This window comes from Lethenteron reissneri, chromosome 38 (genome assembly GCF_015708825.2).
Source record: "Lethenteron reissneri isolate LAM-NWPU_2019-01 chromosome 38, ASM1570882v1, whole genome shotgun sequence".
In the NCBI taxonomy this organism is placed as follows: Eukaryota; Metazoa; Chordata; class Hyperoartia; order Petromyzontiformes; family Petromyzontidae; genus Lethenteron; species Lethenteron reissneri.
The window spans coordinates 10,417,105-10,440,751 of record NC_083816.1 but is presented as its reverse complement, the minus strand read 5'-3'; the positions used below and the strand labels follow the sequence as shown (position 1 = coordinate 10,440,751).

General features: G+C 47.2%; 1 protein-coding gene across 1 annotated transcript; it reads left to right on the top strand.

Annotated features, from left to right (window-relative positions):
- Positions 1 to 2,808: 2,808 nt before the first annotated feature.
- On the top strand, positions 2,809 to 18,332 carry LOC133351611 (centrosomal protein of 83 kDa-like). The gene is given in 17 exon segments (XM_061566934.1): positions 2,809 to 2,943; positions 4,629 to 4,897; positions 5,592 to 5,742; positions 6,101 to 6,193; positions 7,140 to 7,271; positions 8,189 to 8,380; positions 8,382 to 8,441; positions 9,035 to 9,166; positions 9,895 to 10,009; positions 10,150 to 10,294; positions 10,598 to 10,747; positions 11,458 to 11,533; positions 12,831 to 12,988; positions 13,562 to 13,670; positions 14,513 to 14,613; positions 15,301 to 15,487; positions 15,859 to 18,332. Coding segments are annotated over 16 exon segments (2,124 nt in total). The 5' UTR covers positions 2,809 to 2,943; positions 4,629 to 4,688; the 3' UTR covers positions 15,973 to 18,332.
- Positions 18,333 to 23,647: the final 5,315 nt, after the last annotated feature.

Here is a 23,647-nt window from a genome sequence, read left to right as displayed (position 1 = left end):
GTCGGGCTTGGGTCAACCCACTGCTGGATGATGGATGCTGCCATCCAAGCTGCCGCCATATGGGGATGTAAAGACATCCATCTCTCAATGGATGTCTTGGTGGACAATGTTTTGGGTTTTTGGCTGTCACTCATTTGTAACCTCGTGGCGTGTCCTTGTACAAGTCCACTGAAAGAGTTCCAATGTCATTAACCTTTACATGCGTTCTCGATTCCGTGTATGCCTCTTCACATCTTCTCAAGTGTAATTCCACGTGTAGTGACATGGAATGGGTCACTACGTAGCATAGCGCGGGTTGCTGGCAGAGAAGGGGATCTGCAGTTGCAGCAGCCCTGTCAGCAGGTCACGTGATAAGCCAGAGAGGGATGTAGGGCAGGGGTGGGGAACGTCCGGCCCGCGGGCCGTATAAGGCCCGTGGAATCATTTGGTCTGGCCCTGCCAAGGCAACCGCAGGTGGGACTCGAAATTCAATAAATCTAGGAGCAAACCTGGAAAAGCAGTTGCGAGTAGCAACATTATCAATACCAGCTAGCATCACACGCCTCGCTAAAGAGAAGCAGTTCCAGCCATCACATTATTGGTGAGTTAATTAAATGTTTGACCAAATATAACCGGCTAAAGTTGATAATTTTGTATGGCCCGCGAATGATGTTATACATATCCAAATGGCCCTTGGCAGAAAAAAGGTTCCCCAACCCTGATGTATGGGAAAGGTGATTGAGGGGGCACGTGACGGAACCAGCGAGTAAGTTCTAGAAGGGGGGCGTGGCCCGGGTGGGGCGTGGCCACGCCGGGAGGATAAAAGGGGACCCCGAGCGAAGGGTCGGGGATGTTGCTTGGAGGGGAATCCCATCGGGCTGCTGGAGTCTTCGTCAACGTCTTCACCGTCTCGGCGTTCTCTATTCAGGCAGTCTGCCAGCTGTCCTGACTGAGAGTTGTCGTTATCCCTTGTAACCTGTGAAGGCTTAAATAGAGTGCCTCCTCCTCCCCCTGGTGTCCCTGAGTGCGTCACTACACATGCATGCATCTATCTCTACCATGCAGATATTTTACTGTTGATGCCCCCCCCTCTCACACACAACAAAATAAAATAGAACATTTACATTTACGCAAACTAGTTTATTTATGGAATTCTCAACGAGCGCTCGAGTCAAACGCTCTTTCAGGAGAGGGTCCTGCCCTGGGGATGTTTGGCTCGTTCCATTTTGAACAATGTTTTGCACGCACGAGGAAACCCCACAGAATATTCCAGGAGAAAACCTCAATTTGTAATATCGATCACAGGTTGAGTTTATGGACGATCCAGCGATTCCCCCATTTTAGCTGAGAAGCAGCTGGGCAGATGCCTGGGAGCTTGACAGATGTTGTTGTACGAGTCGTTAATGGAGAGAGAAATGAGATCCGATGTCTAAGGTGATGGGCACAGTCCTAGCTGTCAACCCATACGGTTAATTATTGTACAGGGAAATTGAGTTTTCAGGTCCATACGGTGGTACAGCCGTTTCAATACGGGCAAAATTGTGTCTTTGTGTTTTTCTCCCTTGTGATGATGGGGCTTTGTAGGGTAAACGTTGAGATTTATCAGAGGCACGGGGTGACCAATGAGGTCGGTAATAAGGTAGGGCATTGATACGGCGTTGACAACTATGCACAGTTGAGAACGATTCTGTACAAACAAGACGGTAAAAAAAAAACATTAAATAGACTTGGAATTTTGTAATAGGTTTTTACCCTTTCAACTGGTACAAAAAACTGACACCTTTATACAAGGCATCATGTTTGCAATAACCACAACACAAGCAGTCAAAATGTGTTGTGGTTATTGCAAACATGATGCCTTGTATAAAGATGTCAGTTTTTGTACCAGTTGAAAAGGTAAAAACCTATTACTATATTTTGCCACTGGTAAAGGAGATGTCTCATAGTGTAGACTTGGAATTGTGGACCCTAAACCGTATTGGTATATTAACACTTTTTTTTCTTTTTGGGCTCTGCTGCTGCAAGGCCGTAATTATAATATATCGCTATAAATAGATTTCTGTTTATATGATTGTGGTTTTGGTTGTACTTTATTAATCCATAATCTCTGCCATTACATACAATGAAACAAGAAAAAACAGAGCAATGTAATACAATACACTATTAGACATTATTGTAGAAACTAAATAAATAAAGCCCATCCCATGTGTTAGTGAATTTTTTAATATTTTAGGCACGAAATTCGTTTTCAAATTTAGATTTTTTTTTTTTCTGGGACGGCACCTCCAGACCCTCTGGAAGATTCGGTCCCCCCCAATGTTGACTCCATGGCTATGGCCTTGCTGTGCTGTGAAGAAGTGTTATTGCCCGAAACGTCGCCTGTTATCTTTTTTTAAGGCCAACGTCATTGACGAACGCTTATTGTTGCGTCACTAAATTAATCGTACTGCATGACGTCACCGCGTGTTAACCGCGCTTTTGACGTAACTAACCTGCGTCGGACGTCAAATGGCGTCATGACGTCTGGTCACATTGGAAACGGGCATAACCCGTACGTCATGACGACACATCAAGGGTTACATTTTTTAAGTGGGGGGGGAACGCCGTGACGACATCGCGCTGTTGGAACGTTACGTCGTGACGTCAAACGGCGTCATGACGTCTGGTCACATTGGAAACGGGCATACATCCCGTACGTCATGACGTCACATCAAGGGTTACATTTTTTTAAGGGGTGGGGGGGAGAATGCGCCGTGACGTCATCGCGCTGTTGGAACGTTACGTCGTGACGTCACGCGACATTTTTTAACACGTTTAAAACGTGCGTCGTGACGTCACGCCGGCATTGCTTCCCCGCGTCGCGTGCTCGGCGCGTCCGTCGTTACGGTGCCTCTCGCGGCCGCCGCCTCCAACCTCCTTCGCAAGGCGCCACCGCTCCCGCCAAAGGCGGCAAACTCACCCCGGGTGAGCGCACAACATCGACACTCTCCACAAGCAGCGATCGATCGTCCGCCGATCGCCAGAGCAAAGTTGGAGCCGCGCGCGATCGGATCAAACGAGATCCGCGACATCGAGTTGCGATTTAAAGCTTTCGTGACTGCAGGGATTCATGTTATTGGTTCTTTCGGTAAAGTCACGTAGAAGGGAAATAATAAAATAATATTTTCGTCACTCTATTTATTACTTTGTTATTTCCCTTCTACGTGACTTAACCGAAAGAACCAAGAAGATAAATATTCGACCTCGTTGACTCTTTCATTTCGTGAGGCGAGTTCGCGGCTTGTGGAGCGATTGAGCCGCCACCGCCACCACCGATTCGATTTTTTCCTCTATCACGATTCGATTCGATTCCATCGATTATTTCGTTTAACCTCGCTTACAATTTGGCGTTATCGATGTCGTTTTGGGGATTATTTGTTTAAACTTATCGTTCTCTCTCTCTCGCTGGTTTGTGGAACTATCCTAAACGCTGTTAACATTTGCATTGATCTCGACTTAAGTATAGATTCTGCGACCGGCACGACACGCGCGCGGAATCGATCCACACCGACTACTCGACTCTCGATTCGCGGCGGTTGGATTTAAATGGGCGGAAGTTTGTGGTCGCAGCATTGTTTATCTATATTTATCATTGTTTATCATTATTTATCATTGTTTATCATTGTTTATCTTTATTTATCATTATTTATCATTATTTATCTTTATTCATCATTGTTTATCATTATTTATATTTACTTAAAATTATTTATCTTTATTTATAATTGTTTATCATTGTTTATCATTATTTATCATTGTTTATCTTTATTTATCATTATTTATCATTGTTTATTATTGTTTATCTTTATTTATCATTGTTTATTTTTATTTATCATTGTTTATCTTTATTTATCATTGTTTATCATTGTTTATCATTATTTATCATTGTTTATATTTAATTATCATTATTTATCATTGTTTATTATTGTTTATCTTTATTTATCATTGTTTCTCTTTATTTATCATTGATTATCATTATTTTTCTTTGTTTATCATTGTTCATCAACCAAATGTCGTGTTTTGTGAACATTGATCACGAGCTACGGTTGTCCATAGGTCCCGCTCGTTGAGTTATTGCTTTGAATGTAGCGAGGCGTCTGGATGAAGGCCTTCCCTCACGCCACCGACGTTTGACCATACTTCACCACACTGGTATTAACTTTATACTGTTTGTATGTAATATTTGTAGTCGAGGGTGTCCTTATCGTGCTTTTGTTTTCAACCTAAACGACTTAGACTCACCCGAAACCACGATTTATTGTCAATTTGGTTTGGTTTATGTTTTCATTGATTGGCTGTGTCGGGTGGAGGAGGGTGTACCGACACACATTTTACGAGAGCGATCTGACAAAAAACACAACAAAATTACGAGTCAATCCACAAAGGCCTCCACACGCCTTCGCCACCGCCACCTGTTGCAATGCAACACTCCATGTAGTTCCTTGGGTATGAGCTGATTTCATCACTCCATCTCCACAGTGTTGAAGCTCGCCTTTTTGAGACTTGACAACTAAAGTGGCTCCCGGCACGTTGAACGAAACGTCGGAACATCGGTGCCCGAACAACACGCTGCAAACTCCCGTAATAAAACACGCATTGTTTCTTCGTTTCAGTTTCAAGAGCGAAGGGGGAGAAAAAAAAAACCCTCCGCCTGACGTCCGCAACTGTCCAGCATGGAGTCGTCGCTGCCCACGGAGCTGCCTGGAGCCGGAGTCGACTTCGTGCCGCGTGCGACTCCGCTGAGGTCGGCCGAGCTGCTGGGCCTCGGCGCGTCCTCACTGCTGTGCCCCGAGACGGAGATGCAGAAGATGCTGATGGACGAGCGCATGCGCTGCGAGCACCACAAGACCAACTACCGGACGCTCAAGGAGGAGCACACGAGGTGAAGAGAGCAGGAGGAGGCTAATCGGCCTGGGCTTGTGCGGGGGCGTCGTTAAGTCGCGATTCTCCGTTATGGTGGATTAGCCGAGCGGTGGTGGCGGGTGTGCACGCCCGTAATCCAGCAAACGGTGGAGGCAGTGAGGGTTGGTGGGTCGCACCAATGTCTCGATGTTGAACTGCTTTCTCGCTGTGCGTAGCCAACCATGCTAATCGGAGAGAGGGTTGCAGGAGGCACGGGGACAGGAGACACGGGGATGGGAGACACGGGGACGGGAGATACGGGGAGGGGAGATACGGGGGACGGGAGACACGGGGGCGGGAGACACGGGGGCGGGAGACACGGGGGCGGGAGACACGGGGACGGGAGACACGGGGACGGGAGACACGGGGAGGGGAGACACGGGGGAGGGGAGACACGGGGGCGGGAGGCACGGGGGCGGGAGGCACGGGGGCGGGAGGCATGGGGATGTAAAACTCCTCGTTAAAATGCTCCGACGGTGATTTTTTAGCTCCACTGTGTTTTTGTTATCTCTTTCTACGTTTTGGCCACGCTCAATTGAGCATAAAGATACCATGGCTTCATAAAGCCCCATTTAAATTAACCCTCTGCGCGGGTGTGCATCCACGATGCGTGCTGGGCGATACGCGTGATGACGAAGGGGTGCTGATGTCGATCTCTTCTTGTGCGTGCACAGGCTCCAGGATGAGAGCCTGCGGACTCAGGCTGAGCTCAAGCGAGTTGTGACCGACAAGCAGAGCTTGCAGGAGCGCTTCCAGCTCATGGTCACCGAGTTGCGCGGGGAGCTTTTGGACAAGACCCGGGAGATAGAGGAGCTGCGCAGCCAGGTTTAACTCCCAACTACGACGACTGCTATCGCACTGGACTGACAACGAACGGTCGTGTAGCACCTTCTGCCCCAGCTGGTCACGAGCGGTAGCAGTCCATTTCTCTAGAGCAGAAAGCCCCGATCAGTCTCGACCTGGCATGGTCAGGTGTGACGAGGCCGGCCAGCTGTACGCTTCCAATCACGATAATGGCAGTCCCATGGAAGGAACACATTCAAATTTATGTCAACAGAGACAAAGAAGCCTGTGCCTGTTTAGCGACACTTGCACATGTGTGATGCAAAGCTATATAGTTTGGCCATGCTGCATTCCCCACGCTACTTCCTCACCCCCGTCTATGTTGGTGTTGGTGTCATAGGTGCCGACCCCACAGAGGCTGGAGCTGCTAAAAGCTCAGATACAGCAGGAGCTGGAGTTGCCCATGAGAGAAAGACTTCGTCGGCAGGAGGAGGTGAGGTGCTGGGGTTAAGGGACCACGACATCACCTGGTATACAGGAGGTCGGGGATGCGATCCTGAGCCTGAGCCTGTATATTTGGAGTTTGCATGTTCTCCCCGTGGTCGCGTGGATTTTTCTCCTGGTCTTCCGGTTTATCCCTCCCCATTTAGAATCGACACGCATTTAGAGTATCTGGCTGCTATACATCTCCACGTGATAAGCCACTTCGTTGAGCTATCATTTGTGGCCAGGTCGCTTCTGAAATCTAGTTGTATAGCTGTGGGCCTTACCTGGTCAAATAGAACATGTTTTTTAGCATAGTTTACATGAGGTTGAGAGCTCAGTCCCTTGTTTATGTCTAATGCAGAGCACAGTGCTGGTAGCTGATTGTGACGTGAAGACTCTAATGCCTTTGCTGTCACTAGTCAGGATATCGGTATTTCTCTTCTCTACTGCACGAATAAGGGGTTCCCATGCTGGTGACAGTGTTTAATTAGAATTGGTCTCCTACTTTGATGTAATTAATTTACAATCCTTTTGTCAATCTACTGCTGGATGACAGCCTTCACACGCCGGGTTGGCCGTGGGACTTGTTGCAACATACTTTGCTGCTCTGCTCGGTGCGCGTTGAAGAAGAAAGTGCTCGGTCAGTTTGGGTTTAAATATCACTTGCAATTCGTGTGCTAACAGGGTGCTGGTATTGAGCGTAGGTGTCGGGATTTGGTGCAGTGCGCTTACCACTGTGCCACCACTTCACAACCTTTGATGTAATTGTATTAAGTTAGGTATAGGAGGACAGAGGAAAGTGGAATCAATTGATAAGACGTGCAGTGGACACACCTACGGGCTATCTGCCCATGGGTCGTGATGGTGATGATGATGACACAGCTTTGTGATGGCGTAGCAATGCCCCGCGTGTCCCACTCGTGCCGTGGTTGTGTAATGTGGGATGTGCGCAGGAGGCCGAGCGCTACCGCGGCGAGTTTAACAAGCTTCGCTACGAGCAGACTGTGCTCAAGTCGGAGTTCGAGCACCAACGGGCTGAGCACGGCCGAGTGCTCGAGGAAATGCTGCTCAAACACCAAGCACAGGTTTACATGGCCACCAACTGCACAACTAAATACCAACAATTTGTAAACATCACTCTCCATGTCATACCTTCCACTAACTTTGTAACTAACTGCTACCAATTATATAGCTACCACCAACAACTACATAGCTACTACTGACCACATTATTACCACCATCAGCTACATAACTACCTCTGCAAACTACCATCACCAACTACTGCATAACTACCACCAAAAACATAACTACCGCTACCAAATACATAACTACCACCAAGCAATATGATAAGTCATAGAACCACAACATGTCAGTAACTCTGCTGTAGATTAAAGTTGTACCCATCTATAATGCTGTCCCATATATGACTACTGTTTAATTATGAGACATCACTTCATAGCATAGCTGTTGAAGATTATAGTTAGTGTTAAACCACAATACTGCAAAGTTATTTTGTTCTGCTCACGGTATTTATGTCAGTGGTATGAGATTGGGGCGCAAAAAGGGCAATTTTCATCAGGCTTCACACAAAGAAGGCCCCACAATGGGCCTGTCTTTTGTCATTAATGAATATGGTGGCTCTGCGTGGTATTCTGGGCAGCCCTGATGATCATAATGATGATCATAATTCGTCCATACGGGCAGGCCACTTTTGCAAACGAGACTATCCTGGTCTCTTGAGTTCTCACATAGTCAAACAACAATCTTGAAACTTGATGATGATGATGATACTGAAAATATACCCCTTAGTTTAATAGTAAAACATGATAACGCTCACGCCACCCATCCTAAACACAAATCGCCATCTCTCGCGTATTATGTTGAACTTCTTTTGCGCCGTACATAGCCAACCGCGCTAATCAGAGGTCCGTGTCTTGTCGTGTGTGGGGTGGTGGCCGGTGGGGGGGGGGGGGGGGGGGGGGGGGGGGGGTAACGCCTGCAGCTTTCAGAGCTGGAGAATGAGAAGGCGACTCTGCAGTCGCGTCTGTCGGGCGGGGAGGCGGCAGCGGAGGCCCGTCGTGCCGAGGCGCTCCTGCGGGAGCGGGCGCAGCTGTTGCAACGCGTGCGGGGGCTGCAGACGGAGCTGGAAGAGCTGCAGGCGCAGCGCGGCAACTCGGGCCTGCAGGCCGACAACTGTGCAGCGCATGCAGTCGCGGCAGATTGCGGAGTCCCAGGCCAACGTGCGCGCACTCGAGGTGACATCTTTGCTCGCACGCGCTCGCTCAACGCGATGCGGCGATTTGAGATGGAAATTGATGCTTAAGGCCCAGATATGCCAAGCAGATAATTTTTTTAAATGCTCACTTTACAGAGAACGTTATTATATTAATCTGTTTATTTGTTTAGCTTTATACCAATTGAAATGTGTCGTAACGACTGAAATTTAAATCCCACTGCGTGTCCCGTATTTATTTTGCACAAATGTCAACCGTTTTAGCTTATTCCGTCAAAAGGTGTACTGTTTTGGTCCATCTTCTCAAGCAGCATCCTCATCAAAAAAAGATTGGCCCTCAGTGTGTGTGTATGTTGAACTTCTTTCGCAGACCATACGTAGCCAACCGTGCTAATGAGAGGTGCAGGGGGAGGACGACAATCTAAACACAAAAAGCAACTCTAAATAAATGAATTAAGCAATCCTCCGTTCATGATTCCTGGGGAAAACAAAGGACTTAATAACGCGACTGGTTTTTGGTGTTGTTACTCCGTGCTGTAAAACAATTTCACGCCTGTACTTGACCCCACCGCGCCCTCCGCTGTGTACGTGCGTGTGTCGTGTGCCCCTGTGCAGGCTGAGGGGCAGTCTCTCAAGCTTCAGGTGGAGCGGCTGGAGGAGGAGCTGCGCCTCTCCCAGGAGCAGTGCCTGCAGCTGTCGAAGAAACAGAACCGTGCCGAGCGGGAAGCCTCCTCCCTCAACAACAAGGTGCCTCAGCCCTTCCGCAGAGCGCCGGCACTATTATAGATTATAAATGGTACCTTTTTTGCCAGTATCAAAGTATGAAAAAATAAGAATAGGTTTTATAATTTTATTAATAGGTTTTATTATTTCCCTTCTACGTGACTTTACCGAAAGAACCAAGAATATGAATCCCTGCAGTCACGAAAGCTTTAAATAAAAATGTAAAGTTAAGACGTTCAAACACCAAATATAAACCTTTTTCAAGGACTCAAGTTCGCATTAACTACATGCACTTGTGGTGAACATGCAAACAAACATGCTCTGATAATATATGGCATTGTCTTTGAAACTGATTGGTCTACACCAGAGACGGCCTTCTTCAGGGGCTAGTCTCACCACCAGTGTCGGACCACTGAACGACCAAAGGCAAACAGGACAATGACAATTTAAAAAAAGGTCCCATTTTGTAGCTGCTCACCCCGAGCTATAAATGCTCTGTCTTGTGTGGGTTGTTGTATATGCTGTCACGTTTGTACAGTTTTGTTCGCTCACAGCTTGAAATATAACAACGCAATTGGTGTATTACCGGCACAGTTTGTAAATAATTGATTCTCATGCACGATCCAACGCATGTATCCTGCCTGCAGCGTAAAATTCTGTTTTAAACGGCTGAATCGATGCGTCATCGGTGCCCAGCAGACGATTGGGATGAACTAATCCGAGTGCCGCTGCTCGTGTTGTCGCTTGTGCAGCTGGAAGAGATGAAGCACGCGCACAAGTTGGAGATGACGAACCTGCGAGTGGATGCCGGACGAGCGCGCGCCGAGCTTGAGCGGGAGCGCGACGGCGCTCGGGGGCAGCTGGACCGTACGCGCCACGCTCCTGCCAACGTCTCCCTCCCCCCTACTCCTACCCCGCCCCCCCCACCCCTACAGGTTTCCGCTGTGCTCCACGTGAGGTCTCCCGACGCTTGCGTGATGTCCCGTTGCCCTCGTGCGTGTGTCTAGTTGCCCAGGGTGACTTGGAGGCGGCGCGAGAGGGCCTGGAGCGGCAGGCTGCGGCACTGGCCGAGAAGGAGCAGGAGATGATGCGGCGGGTACAGGCGGCGCGCAGCGAGGGCTTCCAGAAACTCTCTGTGGCGCAGGAGCAAGTGTACGGACGAAGCAGTCATAAATTCCCATCCCTAATACGCAATAATAGGTTCCTGTGCACGTGCTTATTTAATTTCCTGCAACGATGTAAGTGGTCAGACAGCTTTTGAGGTTTCTAGTTACAACGTGCCTCACAATCAATATATCGCAAGTTCAATTTTGTAATTCGCACGGCCATTCATCACTCCAAGATGTAACAAACAGCGTAACACCACAACGGGCCCTGCCATAGGATAATGACTTATCGGCTGAGCATTGATCGGTCTTCACGTGTTTTTGTCGGTTTTGGCTGCTGCTGCTGCAGGGTGGAGACGGAGGCACAGGTGGCGGAGCTGGAGCGCGTGGCGGTGGAACGCGAAGCATCGTGGCAGTCGGAGCGCGAGCTCCTGGAGGAGACGGCGCGGGTGGCGCGCACCGCCGAGGAGGGGCTGCGACGGGATGGCGCCACGCTCAAGTAAGCCGCACCGCCTGCAGGTGGCTGGGCTGCTCAGAGTTTGGAGAGCTGAGCCCCGGCACCGCCGAGATCCTGGCTTTGAATCCACGTTTTTTAAAAAGCTAAATTGAAAACTAATTTCGTTGAAACTTCTTTTTACGTTTAGTTTGTTGTCCTTCCCCCCCGCACCTTAGTGGGTTTTACCTGGTAAGGTAGTCATTAGTTTAGTTTTATTAATATAGATTTTTAAGTGATTTGTTTACCTTTCCTATACTTTGCACTCCTACTGGACATCTGTGGAAAAATAACTTTATAGCTCATCGGATTTCTCCAGTATGGATAAATATTCTGATTCTATTCTGGCTACGTACGGTGTGAAAGAAGTTCAACATACATACGATTCACTCGCATGCATTTAAACTGCGTTCTCAAGTATACATAGTTGATGCTTTCAGACCATTCTACAATGGATCTTTTGTTTGTATTTTGTTACGTACTTAACATGGCTGTATTCCAACTGAGAAATACAAATATCAGTTTCACTTTCATGTAACAGAGATACAAATTTGGCACGTGTGGCGGTCACCCATTCGAGCACTATCCAGGCTCAACCCCGCTTGGCTTCCCAGGTATGACGAGAGCGGGTGCATGCCAGGTGATTTGGCCATAGGCAAGAGACGACAGCTGTGTTGCAACACTGGGGATGGCTCTGCAATAATGTGATTACACAGGGCCAAGGTACAACAGCTGACGGCCAAGCTGGAGGCGATGCAAAAGGAACAGCAGCAAACTGCAGATTTGCAGCAGGTCCGTATACAACATCTAATTCACAATTAGAAGAGATATTACAACATCATTTCAGACATTTATAATTCCAAATGCTGGATGAAGGCCTCCTTACCCCTTGTCATTCATGGGAGTTTCGATTTAAAGCTTTCGTGACTGCAGGGATTCATCTTCTTGGTTCTTTCGGTAAAGTCACGTAGAAGGGAAGTAATAAAATAATAAAAATAAAACATAATAAAATAATTCTCACGACGTTTCGGCCACAACGCAAGCAGCCGTCCTCAGGTGAAGAATGAAATATACGCTCCAAGCTTGGTGGTGTTTCATTCTTCACCTGAGGACGGCTGCTTGCGTTGTGGCCGAAACGTCGTGAGAATTATTTTATTATTTTTTATTTTTATTATTTTATTACTTCCCTTCTACGTGACTTTACCGAAAGAACCAAGAAGATTCATGGGAGTTTTTTTTTGTACCATACTTCATCACACTTTGTTGGTAGCAGAGCGGGGACCCAGGGCCATCGGCTTAGGCTGGGAATTGAACTCCCGTCGCTGGGTTCATAGTGTAGTGTGCTAATGACCTCTGAACCACAGCTCCCCAATGAGAAGAGATTATGTATTGTGCATATAATATAACCGATGTACTTTTTTTGTATATGTACATCTCAGGTTTATGGATATGTGCACCATCTGTACAGAAACATGTTCAGTGTTTCAAACCAAGTATACAGTCAAACATAATTAATAGTTTAACTTCAATGTTATCGGTCCTTTGACATTGACTGTCCAATAAAAAAAAATCCAGAACAATATTTAATATCTGTATGGATTTTTACATTATGAATTTAAATACTAGACTTCTTTGAACACAGCAGACTTTTTACATGTTATCAGATGGGCCTTTTCTGCCTGGTAGATTGCATATTTGATGCATCCTTTCACTACCAGGTGGACATGTCCCACCTGCGTGTAAATATTACTCGGTGTGTTTATTCATGATTGCAGTACTCTGTATGTGTGCACATTAATGTCTTTTTAAATATAACACAAGTGACGAGTGATATCTGAACATTCTGGGCCTCGGATTGACCCAACCTTAAATGACGAGTTACCTGGGTGCGGTGTGTAAACATCAGCACCGGGGAGACAGGTGGTGCTGGCCACACCACCCCCTCGTGTGCTGTGCCTGCCTTCATGGGTGCTCGCTAACAGCACCTGACCCAACAGTCTGTGTGGTTGTATGCGGGCTGCGTCTTTTGGGTACGTTTGTGTACGTTTGGGTGTCTGCGTGTGTAATTGTCTTTGCTGTGCATCTCTAGGAAGTGGAGGGTCTGCGTACGCGCGTCTCTCAGCTCGCCGTGTCCGAGCGCGAGCTGCAGGCGAGTGGCGCCCGTCTGCGCGAGGTGGCCGAGCGGCACCGCGAGGATGCTCGGCGGGCCCAGGACGAGGCGGAGAGGGTGCAGGGTCAGGCGCAGAGGTAATGGGTGGGGGAGACCGATGAGAGGTGGCGCTAATGAATTGCAGACGCCGAGGACGGGCACGTGCAACCACTGGTTCTTCGTGTGTGGCGTTACATTTGATGTTTTATTACTTTATTATAAAATTGTGATTCTCTCGTTGACAAAGTTTTTCAAGAGTGGGCAATTTTGAGGCTGAAGCATAACTCGGCTTTTAACACGGGAGTGAGTCAATGGGAAAACCCCATGATCATTTAACAAATTTCACTTGAGCGATTTTTTGCAGAAACTCTCGTTAAGCCTGACACCTGTATTGAATCTGCTTGTGGGATGGCGAGAGATGGTAATGGCCTGGCCAGGCCTGCAGAAGTGGATTAATTGTAGCCAATGACCAAATTCTTCATGTTTTATTCCATCTCTTCTAGTTACTTGCCCAATATATTTCCCCCCCCTCATTAATAAGCCATGTGGGTTGCCTACTCGCTGATCAACGAAGAAACCCATTACTCCACTCATCTGAAGGTGGATTGTCAGTGCTCGTTGACCATTTTTGATCCAGCTGTGGTTTAACCGAGTGCGTGGGTGAATGCCAGGTCCTTGGAAGAGGAGCGGCTGGATTGGCTCCAGGAGAAACACAAGCTCGATGCCAAGCTGTGTCGTGCAAAGGAGAAGCTGAATCGTATTGTGTTGGCGCACAAAAAGGTGCCAATCCCACACATGCGCACATTCACAGGCATGCTTGTTTTTTTAATAGAACAAATGTGGAAGACTAATATAAAAAAAAAAAATTTTAAAGGGGTGGAAAGTTGTATTGCCAACTTCCATGTCAAGCCTAGCTTCTATTCTTTTTATAGCTCACCCAGTTCATATACAATTTGTAGCACGTGGAAAATGTCTGGTCTTTGGAAGGACCCAAATGTTAGATCTACTTTGTAATGTGGGAATCCTGCACATCTAACAGGCTGAATTAAACATGAGATAATTCAGGTCTCATTATTAATAACAGAATAAAATCTTGACCCCAATCTGCACTTAAGCCACACAAGCTGGTGGAAATTGGATTTCAGAAAACATGTCACAAGCAGTGCATTGTGATTTTGCAATTAATGCTAAGACTAAAATAACGTAATTGGTAAAACGTTTAAGCAGTTCTTAGTTGGAAGAATGTCAGAATCAGTCCCAAGAGCCATAGTGGGTTGCAGTTAAAGGAAGACTGAACCCAAAACAGCTCTTCTCATAGCTACAGTCTTAGGCTGTCTCGACTTGTCATAAGTGTATACTTTGTGTAGGAGGGAAAAAAAACACCTTTAAATTGGCCCAGTGATGTCACACATTTAAGACAACTGCTATACTTATTTAAACTGGCACTCCATTGAAGGACCAGATCTCAAATGGCCTCTAATGGCTTACAACCCTTTGCCAATCTACTGCTAGATGAATAGATGAAACACCTCCCCACACCCTGTTGGTGATGGGAGTTATTTAGTTTACATACTTGACCACGCTTATCAATGTGAATTGATGCTTATGTTGCCGTGCTTTAGAGAAAGCAGCTGGCCGAGAAGCAGCAGAAGGTGGTGGTGGACGAACTGCGGCTTCTGGAGGCGACAAAGGAGCAGCTGGAGGCGGAGAGGAATGCCATCAAGTGAGGACTTTTTTTTTATACCAAATAGTTTGACGAAATTGAATCTAGACATGACGCCCATCACCTATGAAGTTTGTAATGTTCAGCACTTGTCAATCAAATGGTGGGGGGGGGGGGGGGGGGTGCAGGGTTTGACCATACTTCACCAACCTGGTTAATGCCGGTTTGTGAAGAGCAGCCCAGCCCAGTACCAGTTCAGATATCTCTTTCCATTGAGAGTGAATGTAGACAAAATACTTTTGTATTTCAATAACTATTTTGCATCAGTGAGCTGTGTTTATTAATGTTTGCATGTAGCTGCAATAGTGGTGGTAGTTGTCAAGGCAATACATATTAACCAAGGGGTTAAGTAGTCAATGGACACACAAAACACGTGTATGGAAATCCCAATACAAAACCAGTGCAAACAAAGCAGTGGAAACATTAAAAAACTGCAGATATTAGGATGCTACGGTGCGTATATACAAACTTTCAAACTCATGTAAGCTGTTACAATCCAAGTGGCAATTCCTTTTGCGCGAAATTGTAAGTCGCTGAATTTTGCTAGCCACGGCCTCGTAAAGGCACCAATACCAATGGAATGTCAGCAACTGAAGTTGCCTCAATAGCAGCGCATGCACATTGCAGGCTTATTGGTAGCTCTGGTCCACGGCTCGTGCACCAGCAGCTGACTGGCTGTCCCTGCAGGTCAGGAGCTCCCTTTGATGAGCACCGCCGGCTCCGGCTTAAGTTCAGGGACCTGCAGCGTCGGCACGAAGAGTTCCGGAGAATCCTGGTGCCCAGCGCCTCCCTCCCCCTGCCTGGGACGTCAGCGGTTGGTGCTGGAGTTGGGCTCTCCTGGTTGCCTCCCCACAGCACCTTCATCGACCTGCAGGTGTGCAAACCCACTAACACATTCTCCACCCCCCACCTTCACCACCCCCTCCTTCAATCACCCCCCACAGCTCCACTGCATCTCACTCTTGCCTCTCCCGAATCCACCCCCTCTCCACCCCTATGCATCTCCCTTTTCTATCTCTCTGCCTCACATTTGCATGGAATACACATTCGAGGGGGGTGGCATGAGATCCACCATCCACTTACCAACACTGGGATGTGTATGGCATCAAGTGCCCTCACTTGGGGTCCTGCCAGGCAGCAAGCTTCCATTCCCACACATCTTTTTTCAAATACAGCACAGTATGATATGAACCATTGCGACACCATGCCATATATGCGAATGACAGCTTTTCATGTTGTGAGCAGGAGGATCAGCACCAGAGGGAGTTGGTGCTGCTCAAACGGAGAGTGGAGGACATGGAGCAGACCCAGCGTCTGCAGCTCGAGGAGTTGGTGTCAGCAGCTGGGCCCCACTCATAATGTCCTCTCCGTCACCAAGCCCTGCAGCCTTTGGCATAGCCTCACTGTGGACCCTCATGGCCACTGGCAGAACCAGCTGTCACCTTGGCTGCAGCAGCAGTGCCTTGTGTGGGGAGGAACGTTTGGTAGATATTTAAAAGCTGTATCAGTACCAATGGCAGTGTAGGCTGTGGCAAATGGGTTGTCTCTGTGCAACTATTTTCATGTCCGAATCCGTGTGATGAAATGTAGTGTGATTTTTTTTTCAAGAAAATGGGCACGTGATAGTCTAGCATGCTGCACTTATCATGCCAAGGTAACTTGATTTCACTGGGTCAAAGTAGTGTTGGAACTTTGGGTACCATTGTGATACAAAATTTCTTCCAATAAAAATGGGTATGCTATAGAAAAACCCATGGGCAGGCCACTTTTGGTGGAGGTAACATATGGGGAGCACTCCGTGTCTCTCAAGTCATCACATTGGGATGCATACCCCCATGGGGGCCCGTGTCTACAATAACAATCAGACTGCACTGGGGAGGGGGATAGCCAAGATCCTGGAACCCAAGCAGGGTTGAGCCCCCCAATTAGTGCTTGGGATGTGAGACCCACCTGGGCAACGTTTAAGCAGTTCTTAGAATAATGTCAGAATCAGTCCCAAGAGCCATAGTGGGTTGCAGTTAAAGGAAGACTGCACCCAAAACAGCTCTTCTCATAGCTACAGTCCTAGGCAGTCTCGACTTGTCATGAGTTTATACTTTCGTTTGGGCTGTGGACATGGCCAGGAGATGACAGTACCCAACCGAATTCTAGAATCCATCTATGCTGGGCTTGTTAGTGTTATCCCCCTGGTTATGGGTGGTGGGTTTTACTGCAGGCACTCATTGTTCTCCCTACGAGGCCAACCGCTCAATAATGCAATTGGCTGAGCTGCCCTCATACTCTTTGGTTGTTTCGGTAAAGTCACGTAGATAGGAAAAATAATAGATCATGACCTTTCGATCGCAACAAGCAATTGTCATCAGGTGGGACAACCACAGCAAGAAAACAGAACCACAGCAAGAAAAAGACAACCACAGCAAGAAAACAGACAACCACAGCAAGAAAACAGACAACCACAGCAAGAAAACAGACAACCACAGCAAGAAAACAGACAACCACAGCAAGAAAACAGACAACCACAGCAAGAAAACAGAACCACAGCAAGAAAACAGACAACCACAGCAATAAAACAGAACCACAGCAATTAAACAGAACCACAGCAAGAAAACAGAACCACAGCAATGAAACTGCTGTGGTTGTCTCACCTGATGACGATTGCTTGCGTTGCGATCGAAACGTCGTGATTTGTTATTTTTTCTCCCTACGTGACTTTACCGAAAGAACCAAAGAGTATGGATTCCTGCAGTCACGAAAGCTTCAAATCAAGATTGAGCTTGCCCTCATTTAAGACATTCCTGAAGACTGAAACTTCCCTGGACAAATTCATTTGTTAAACCTTTGTAGACTTCACTTATATCTGGCTTGAGGCTTGTTGTACCTAGATAAGAAATTCAAGATAAAGGTTAAGCACCGCACAAACCGTTCCATCAAGGCTGAGGTATGTTCAATTTCAAGGCCCGATTGTCAAGTTATTTGTTGTGAAGCAGAAATTAACTTTTACAACTGGCTGTTGGTGAATTTGTTGGAAATCGTGATCCAGTTAATATTTTTCGTTGAGTCTTGCAAGTCTAAAGCACATCAATTGTGCCAGAGAAGCCACAATGGAACCTATTACAAACGGAACAGTACGCTTACAAAAGCCACAAACCTTTTTTTAAACACTTTATTTTGTAAATTAAATCTTAAGATGTTCTACAAATCATAACTTCAGTTAAGTGTATGGGCATACAAATGCTACGTTTTTTATTATACATTTGTACATACAATAAAGAATTTTATATTATAAGACATTTCTCAAACGTTTATGGATAGTCTTATTATTTAAAATATACCGTTCCAAAAAGTGAGTTCTTGCTATTTTTTTTACACAACACAATTTGAGTGAGCCCGCTTACACACTCGCAGACCAATGAAAGTTGTAACCACCTACAATATGCTTTTATTGTTTGTAGGGATATTGGAATGGGAACTCACTCGAGCAGTGTGAATATGGATAAGCAGGGTAAATCTGGCCTGCAGCAAAATCAGTAAATAGCCCTGGGCTCACCAATTTGATCACGACCTTTTACAAATTATTGGTAGCTCATCAGAAGACAGAATATTTAAACTATGAAAAACTAAGCAACCCACTACAAGTCATGTAATGATGCATCGATTAAATTTATTCTTAGGACATTCACTCGTTTGTATAAGAATTGATTAAAGATTCGTGCAAATTACATTCTGTTACACTTAACTGCATAAACGAGACAGGAAAGAAAAGACATGCTCAAAAAGGTAGGCAATCCGTGACATTGCTGGGGGGGGGGGGGGGGTTAATTGTGGACAGTTAATTTAATACAAGGCTCACATGTTCACGGCTGAGTAGAGCATAAAGGTGAAACCGTGCGTGCTGGAAATGCCACTTCGTTCTTCAGTCTGGTTCTCTCCCCCCCCACCCATCCGATCGGTTGTAACTCGATTATGCAATTAGACAACCGAGTGAATACACTTCTTGTTACTGCAAAAGAGGCTGATGATGGGTAGAAGTCCACAAACTTGATCACACAAGGATAGCTCTTTATTTTATACGAGATAATTATAAGTATGCACGGTATTTACAATAAGAGTTTTACATATGGGGGGCAAAACAATGTATATTTTTGGTGGCACGGTGGTTAGCACACCGCACTATAAACTCGGCAACCAGAGTTAAATTCCCAGCTATGGCTAACAGTGGCAAAGTGATACCGTGACCTGTGCTAAGGCCACTCCCCTCCCTTCAACCCGCACTCTTTATAGAGTTAAGTACAATAAATCAACCCCTAAGTCGCCATTGCCCTTAGTTTCGGCATTCAACAATACACCTGCACAAGTTGGTTTCATCATTGCATCTCGGTAGTTATCCGAAGATGTGTCCCCTCATCCTCTTTGCTCTACTGCCTTCTGCAAACACGACACCCCTCCCCTGTTAGTCCAGGGTGCAGAGCAACTAGTTCTAACTAAACAAGCAAAACGCTGGTTGTAACGATTCGGTTATATGGCAGAGTGAATTATTCGAGACCCCATTAATTTCAAGCGGTCATCACATAATTCACTTTTTTTGGCCACAAAGAAATTGGAACCACTGAAGTTATGCCACCTGAGGTGGTACCCCCCAACAGGTGAGAGATCGGGTCTGGGCTCATGGACTTAGTAAGGTGGGTGGGGGGGGGTGTCATGCAATGGAGCCAGATGAGATGCTGCGAGAGATACCTGGGGGCATATCTCAGCTCCTCCTCGGGATGCATCACTTCCCCTTTCCTGGAGCCAGTCCCAAGCGTTTTTTTAGGTTTGGCTTTCCATCTGCTGCGTCGGTCTAGTAAATGGACACCACCACAACATGAACATTTCTTAAAACACGTTAAAGCAAATATCATTCACACAGGCCACATTGCTACGTACACAAACAATATATGCATGAATATAAGTGTTAATTAAAATGCAATCATTTGGAATTTACTGATTTCATTTTATATAGCGCCATTCATGTTAACTGCATCCCATTTAAATTGATTATGGCCTCACTATGCTACGTTGCTGTTTGGCCGTACTTCATGCTGGTCAGTTCGTGAAGAAATGGGGCCAGGACCGGTGAAGATATCAACTGTCTGCCGGCATTAGCCATGGCCAGGAATCGTTCTCGGGTTGCCAGGTTCATAGGACACTGCGCTCACCACTGCTTTCCCTAAAACAAATTTAGTAATTCTAGATTTGAAGCTTTCGTGACTGCAAGGATTCATATTCTTAGGTTTTTTTCGGTAAAGTCACATAGGTAAAAAATTTAAGTAAATAAAAGTAAAATAAAATAAAAATCACGACGTTTCGGAGGCAACACAAGCTTCCGTCTTCAGGTGGAACCGTCACAGCACGATAGCTGTATCAAGTGAGCTATCGTGCTGTGACGGTTCCACCTTAAGACGGAAGCTTGTGTTGCCTCCGAAACGTCGTGATTTTTATTTTATTTTTATTTTACTTTTATTAATTTTAATTTTTTACCTCCGTGACTTTACCAAAAAAACCTAAGAATACATATTTAGTCACTTAATCCAGATCGTGCTGTTTTTTTTTCTATCCCATGTATCAAATTACCTTGAGGGTTTCACCGTCGGTGATTGTTGCCAAGGCCTTTGATCTCTGTCTCAGCGTGGGCTTGGGGCCAGGGCTCGGGGAGAGGGCCTTGACCGACGTTTGGGGTCCCTGGGACCTCAGAGATCGCTGCCGTCTCTGGGGAGTCTTCTTCTCGGTCCCAGCAGCAGCTGCTCCTTCCGGCTGACACAGGAAACAAGTGGGCGCCACGGTGGTGAGATGTTAACTACCTCGCCTGGTATACAGGTGGTCGTGGCTTCGAACCCGACGCCTGTATATTTGGAGTTTGCGTCTCTCCCCCCGTGGTTCAGTGGTTTCCCCCCCACCCACCCCTACATTTAGAAACATACGTTTGGCGTATTTGGCTTCTATAAATGTCCACGTGATACGCCACTTCTAGTTGGGCTATCATTTGTGGCCAGGTCACTTCTGAAATTGAGCTATATTGCCGAGTGGACCTTACCTAGTAAAATAAATAGTTTAGAGTTTATTTTAAGCGCGGCACAGGCGCTTAAGGTTTAAAACGTGTGGGCAAGCGTTCATGCAGAGGGGGCAAGGGTTGAAGACACAGCAATGGCAAGAGGTTTAACACAGGAGCAAAACTAAGGTTTAAACAGAACTCGCATCGAATGCACAAGTTAATCGACAGAGCTTCTTGGGGATGTTGCCACCACTCGCAGACAGCTTCCCTGTTATCCCTCCGATGGTTCAGTTAATAAAGAAAGTCAAATTGCACAGATAACCGAGAACAGTTGATATGGAGGAGCGTGGATTGCGGGGAATGGGATAAAGATTTCCACCGGTCAAGCTGTAGCACCGCCCCAACTCACAGGGTGGTCACTCTCGCTCGGGGTGGGAGGAGACGAGGCAGGAAGAGCACGGATTCTCCGTGTCTTCGGCTGCACGGATTCCACCTCGTTCGTCAGCTCCCGCTGGGCAACTCGTGTCGTACGCTTGCCCTCGGCCTTGCCCTCAGCCTTGCCCTCGGCTGTGCCCTCGGCCGTGCCCTTGGCCACAGCCGTAGCCACAGCCGCAGCCATAGCCACAGCCTTCCCCTTGCCTCCTGTCGCCTTCTCTTGGCCCTGCATGGAGTGACACCAAATCAGCATCGGCAGAGGATTGCTCTGCAGAGGGCAGGGGGACTCGCACGTGTCATAGTTTTCAAAACGCACGTGTGTGTATATCGAGATTCCGTGTTCTCCCCGTGGTTGCGTGGATTTTCCTCTAAGTCTCCCCGGTTTTGTCCTCCACATTTATAAACGTGTGTTTAGAGTATTCGGCAGATATATATATATTTGCACGCGATAAGCCACTTAAGTTGAGCCATCATGTGGCCAGGTCGCTTCTGAAAAAGTGCTATATAGCTCAGTGGGGCCTTACCTGGTAAAATAAAACAGTTTAGCATTTTAGTTTTAGGTTCATAGGACAACACTGTGCTCACCCCACCTAATAAATCCAGATCGTGATGTATTTTTCCCCTCCTATGCGGCAAGTCACCTTGAGGGTTTCACCTTCGGCGATTGTTGCCAAGGCTTTGGATCTCAGTCTCCGCGTGGGCTTTGGGCCAGGACTCGGGGAGAGGGCCTTGACGGACGCTTGGGGGCCCCCCCTGGCCCTCAGAGACCGCTGCCGTCTCTCCGGGGTCTTCTCTGCGCCAGCCCCTTCCAGCTGACGCAATAAATGGTGATATCATTGCCATGGAAACAACCTCCAGGACATGCAGATACCTCCCGCAGAACAAGGTCGCCGGCATCAACATCACCACGATCGTCACCATCACCGCTGTCATTGCCGACACAGTGGAGAACAGCGAAAGCCGCACCGACCCAGCGACAATTTTTTCTATCAATCATTAATCCATCACCATCGCCACAATCTTAACACGAGCAGGTAACAAAATCTCGTCGACGATGCGTGATGCGTTGGATGATGCCCTCTGCGTCCCAGGAGTTCTGCGCGCGTTACCCACGGGTATTCTCGAGCCCACCTGGGTTTTTTCTTGAACCCCGCGGAAAAAAAAAATGACCGACAATTTGAAGACTTTGCAAGACACTGCCAAGTCCCTTCCCCACTTTTCCGCGTGACGACTACGGGAGGGGGCTCCAGGAAGGCAGCGGCGTGACGACAACACAGAAGCTGCACGAATAACGCGCCGTGTGTGGACAGCAGCAGCAAGCAAGCGCGAGGTCACGTGGCGCGCGGATAACGTGGAGGGCGGAGAACGGCGATTCGAGTAACGGGGATTCTACCGCAAACGACTTGCCCCGGCCCACACACTCACGGGGCTATCGGTCTCCGTGGGGGTCGGAGGAGGAGCGGGAGGCAGCGGAGGAGTGCAGATTCCCAGATTCTCCGGCTGCCCAGACGCCTCCGTGGTCTCCTTCTCGAGTTCTCCCTGGGAAGCCCCTCTGCCCCTCGGCTTGGCCTTGCCCTTAGCCATGGCCTTGCCCTCCGTCGCCGCCTTCTTCTGGCTCTGCGTTGGAAGTCGCCACGTGACAATCGGACGGAGGGGGACAGAGCTATTCAAGACTCGGAATCTTTTATTTATTTAGGCTGGAGGAACACGAAGAGTGGATTAAACTCTTTTTACACGCTTGTATTTAACTCACTCCTTCTGTTGTCGTATCCTTAAAAAATCTTGTAAACATTCTTTTTGTATATGTTATGTTTTGGCTTGGGTCTAATTGTCCACGGTAAAGGGACGTTGGCTGTAATTGACCACGGTCCCCTTACGTTATGGCAAGCTTCGGGGCCACTTCCTGGAGTCGTGGAGTTCTGCCATTACTAGTACGGTACATTTCATAAAAGCGTGTTTTTAAAAAAGTTTGTTTAAATACGACTTATTTTCACAGATGTCCAGCGAGTCACTATTGAAAGACAATTAAACGTTTTTGGTATTCAGTTTGTTGGCTGTAGCTGAATGATCGTCAGATTGGAGATGATTATATCTGCAACGATTGTGCGTCCGATCCTCACACTTACCCTGGCGGTGGTGGTCGACGACGATTTTCCTGTCAAACCCGAGAGGTCCTTCCCCGTGGCAGAAGATCTGGTCTTCCGTTGACTAACCTCTAGAAGGTGAATGAGAGACATTAAAAATCTTGTACATTGGTTGGCAGTCGAGTAATAAATACCGCATGTATACATAGAAAGTCTGGGCACTCCCGCCTCAGAGAAATGCGAGCCAGCGTGGAAGAGGAGACCAAATGCCCTCTTACAGGGACTCTAGGGCTCCCTCCGGTGGAGGCTCTTGCGACACCAGTGGTGCGAGCGAGACATTGCAGGGCTGCGCCTTCACCTTTCTAAGCGGCAATTTTTTAACCTTTTTCTCTCGCCTCGTAGTTTTTCCAATTATGACATTTTATATATATACACACTTGCACACACATGAAAAGTGTAAATAACTTCAAGTTTTAAATGCGCTATT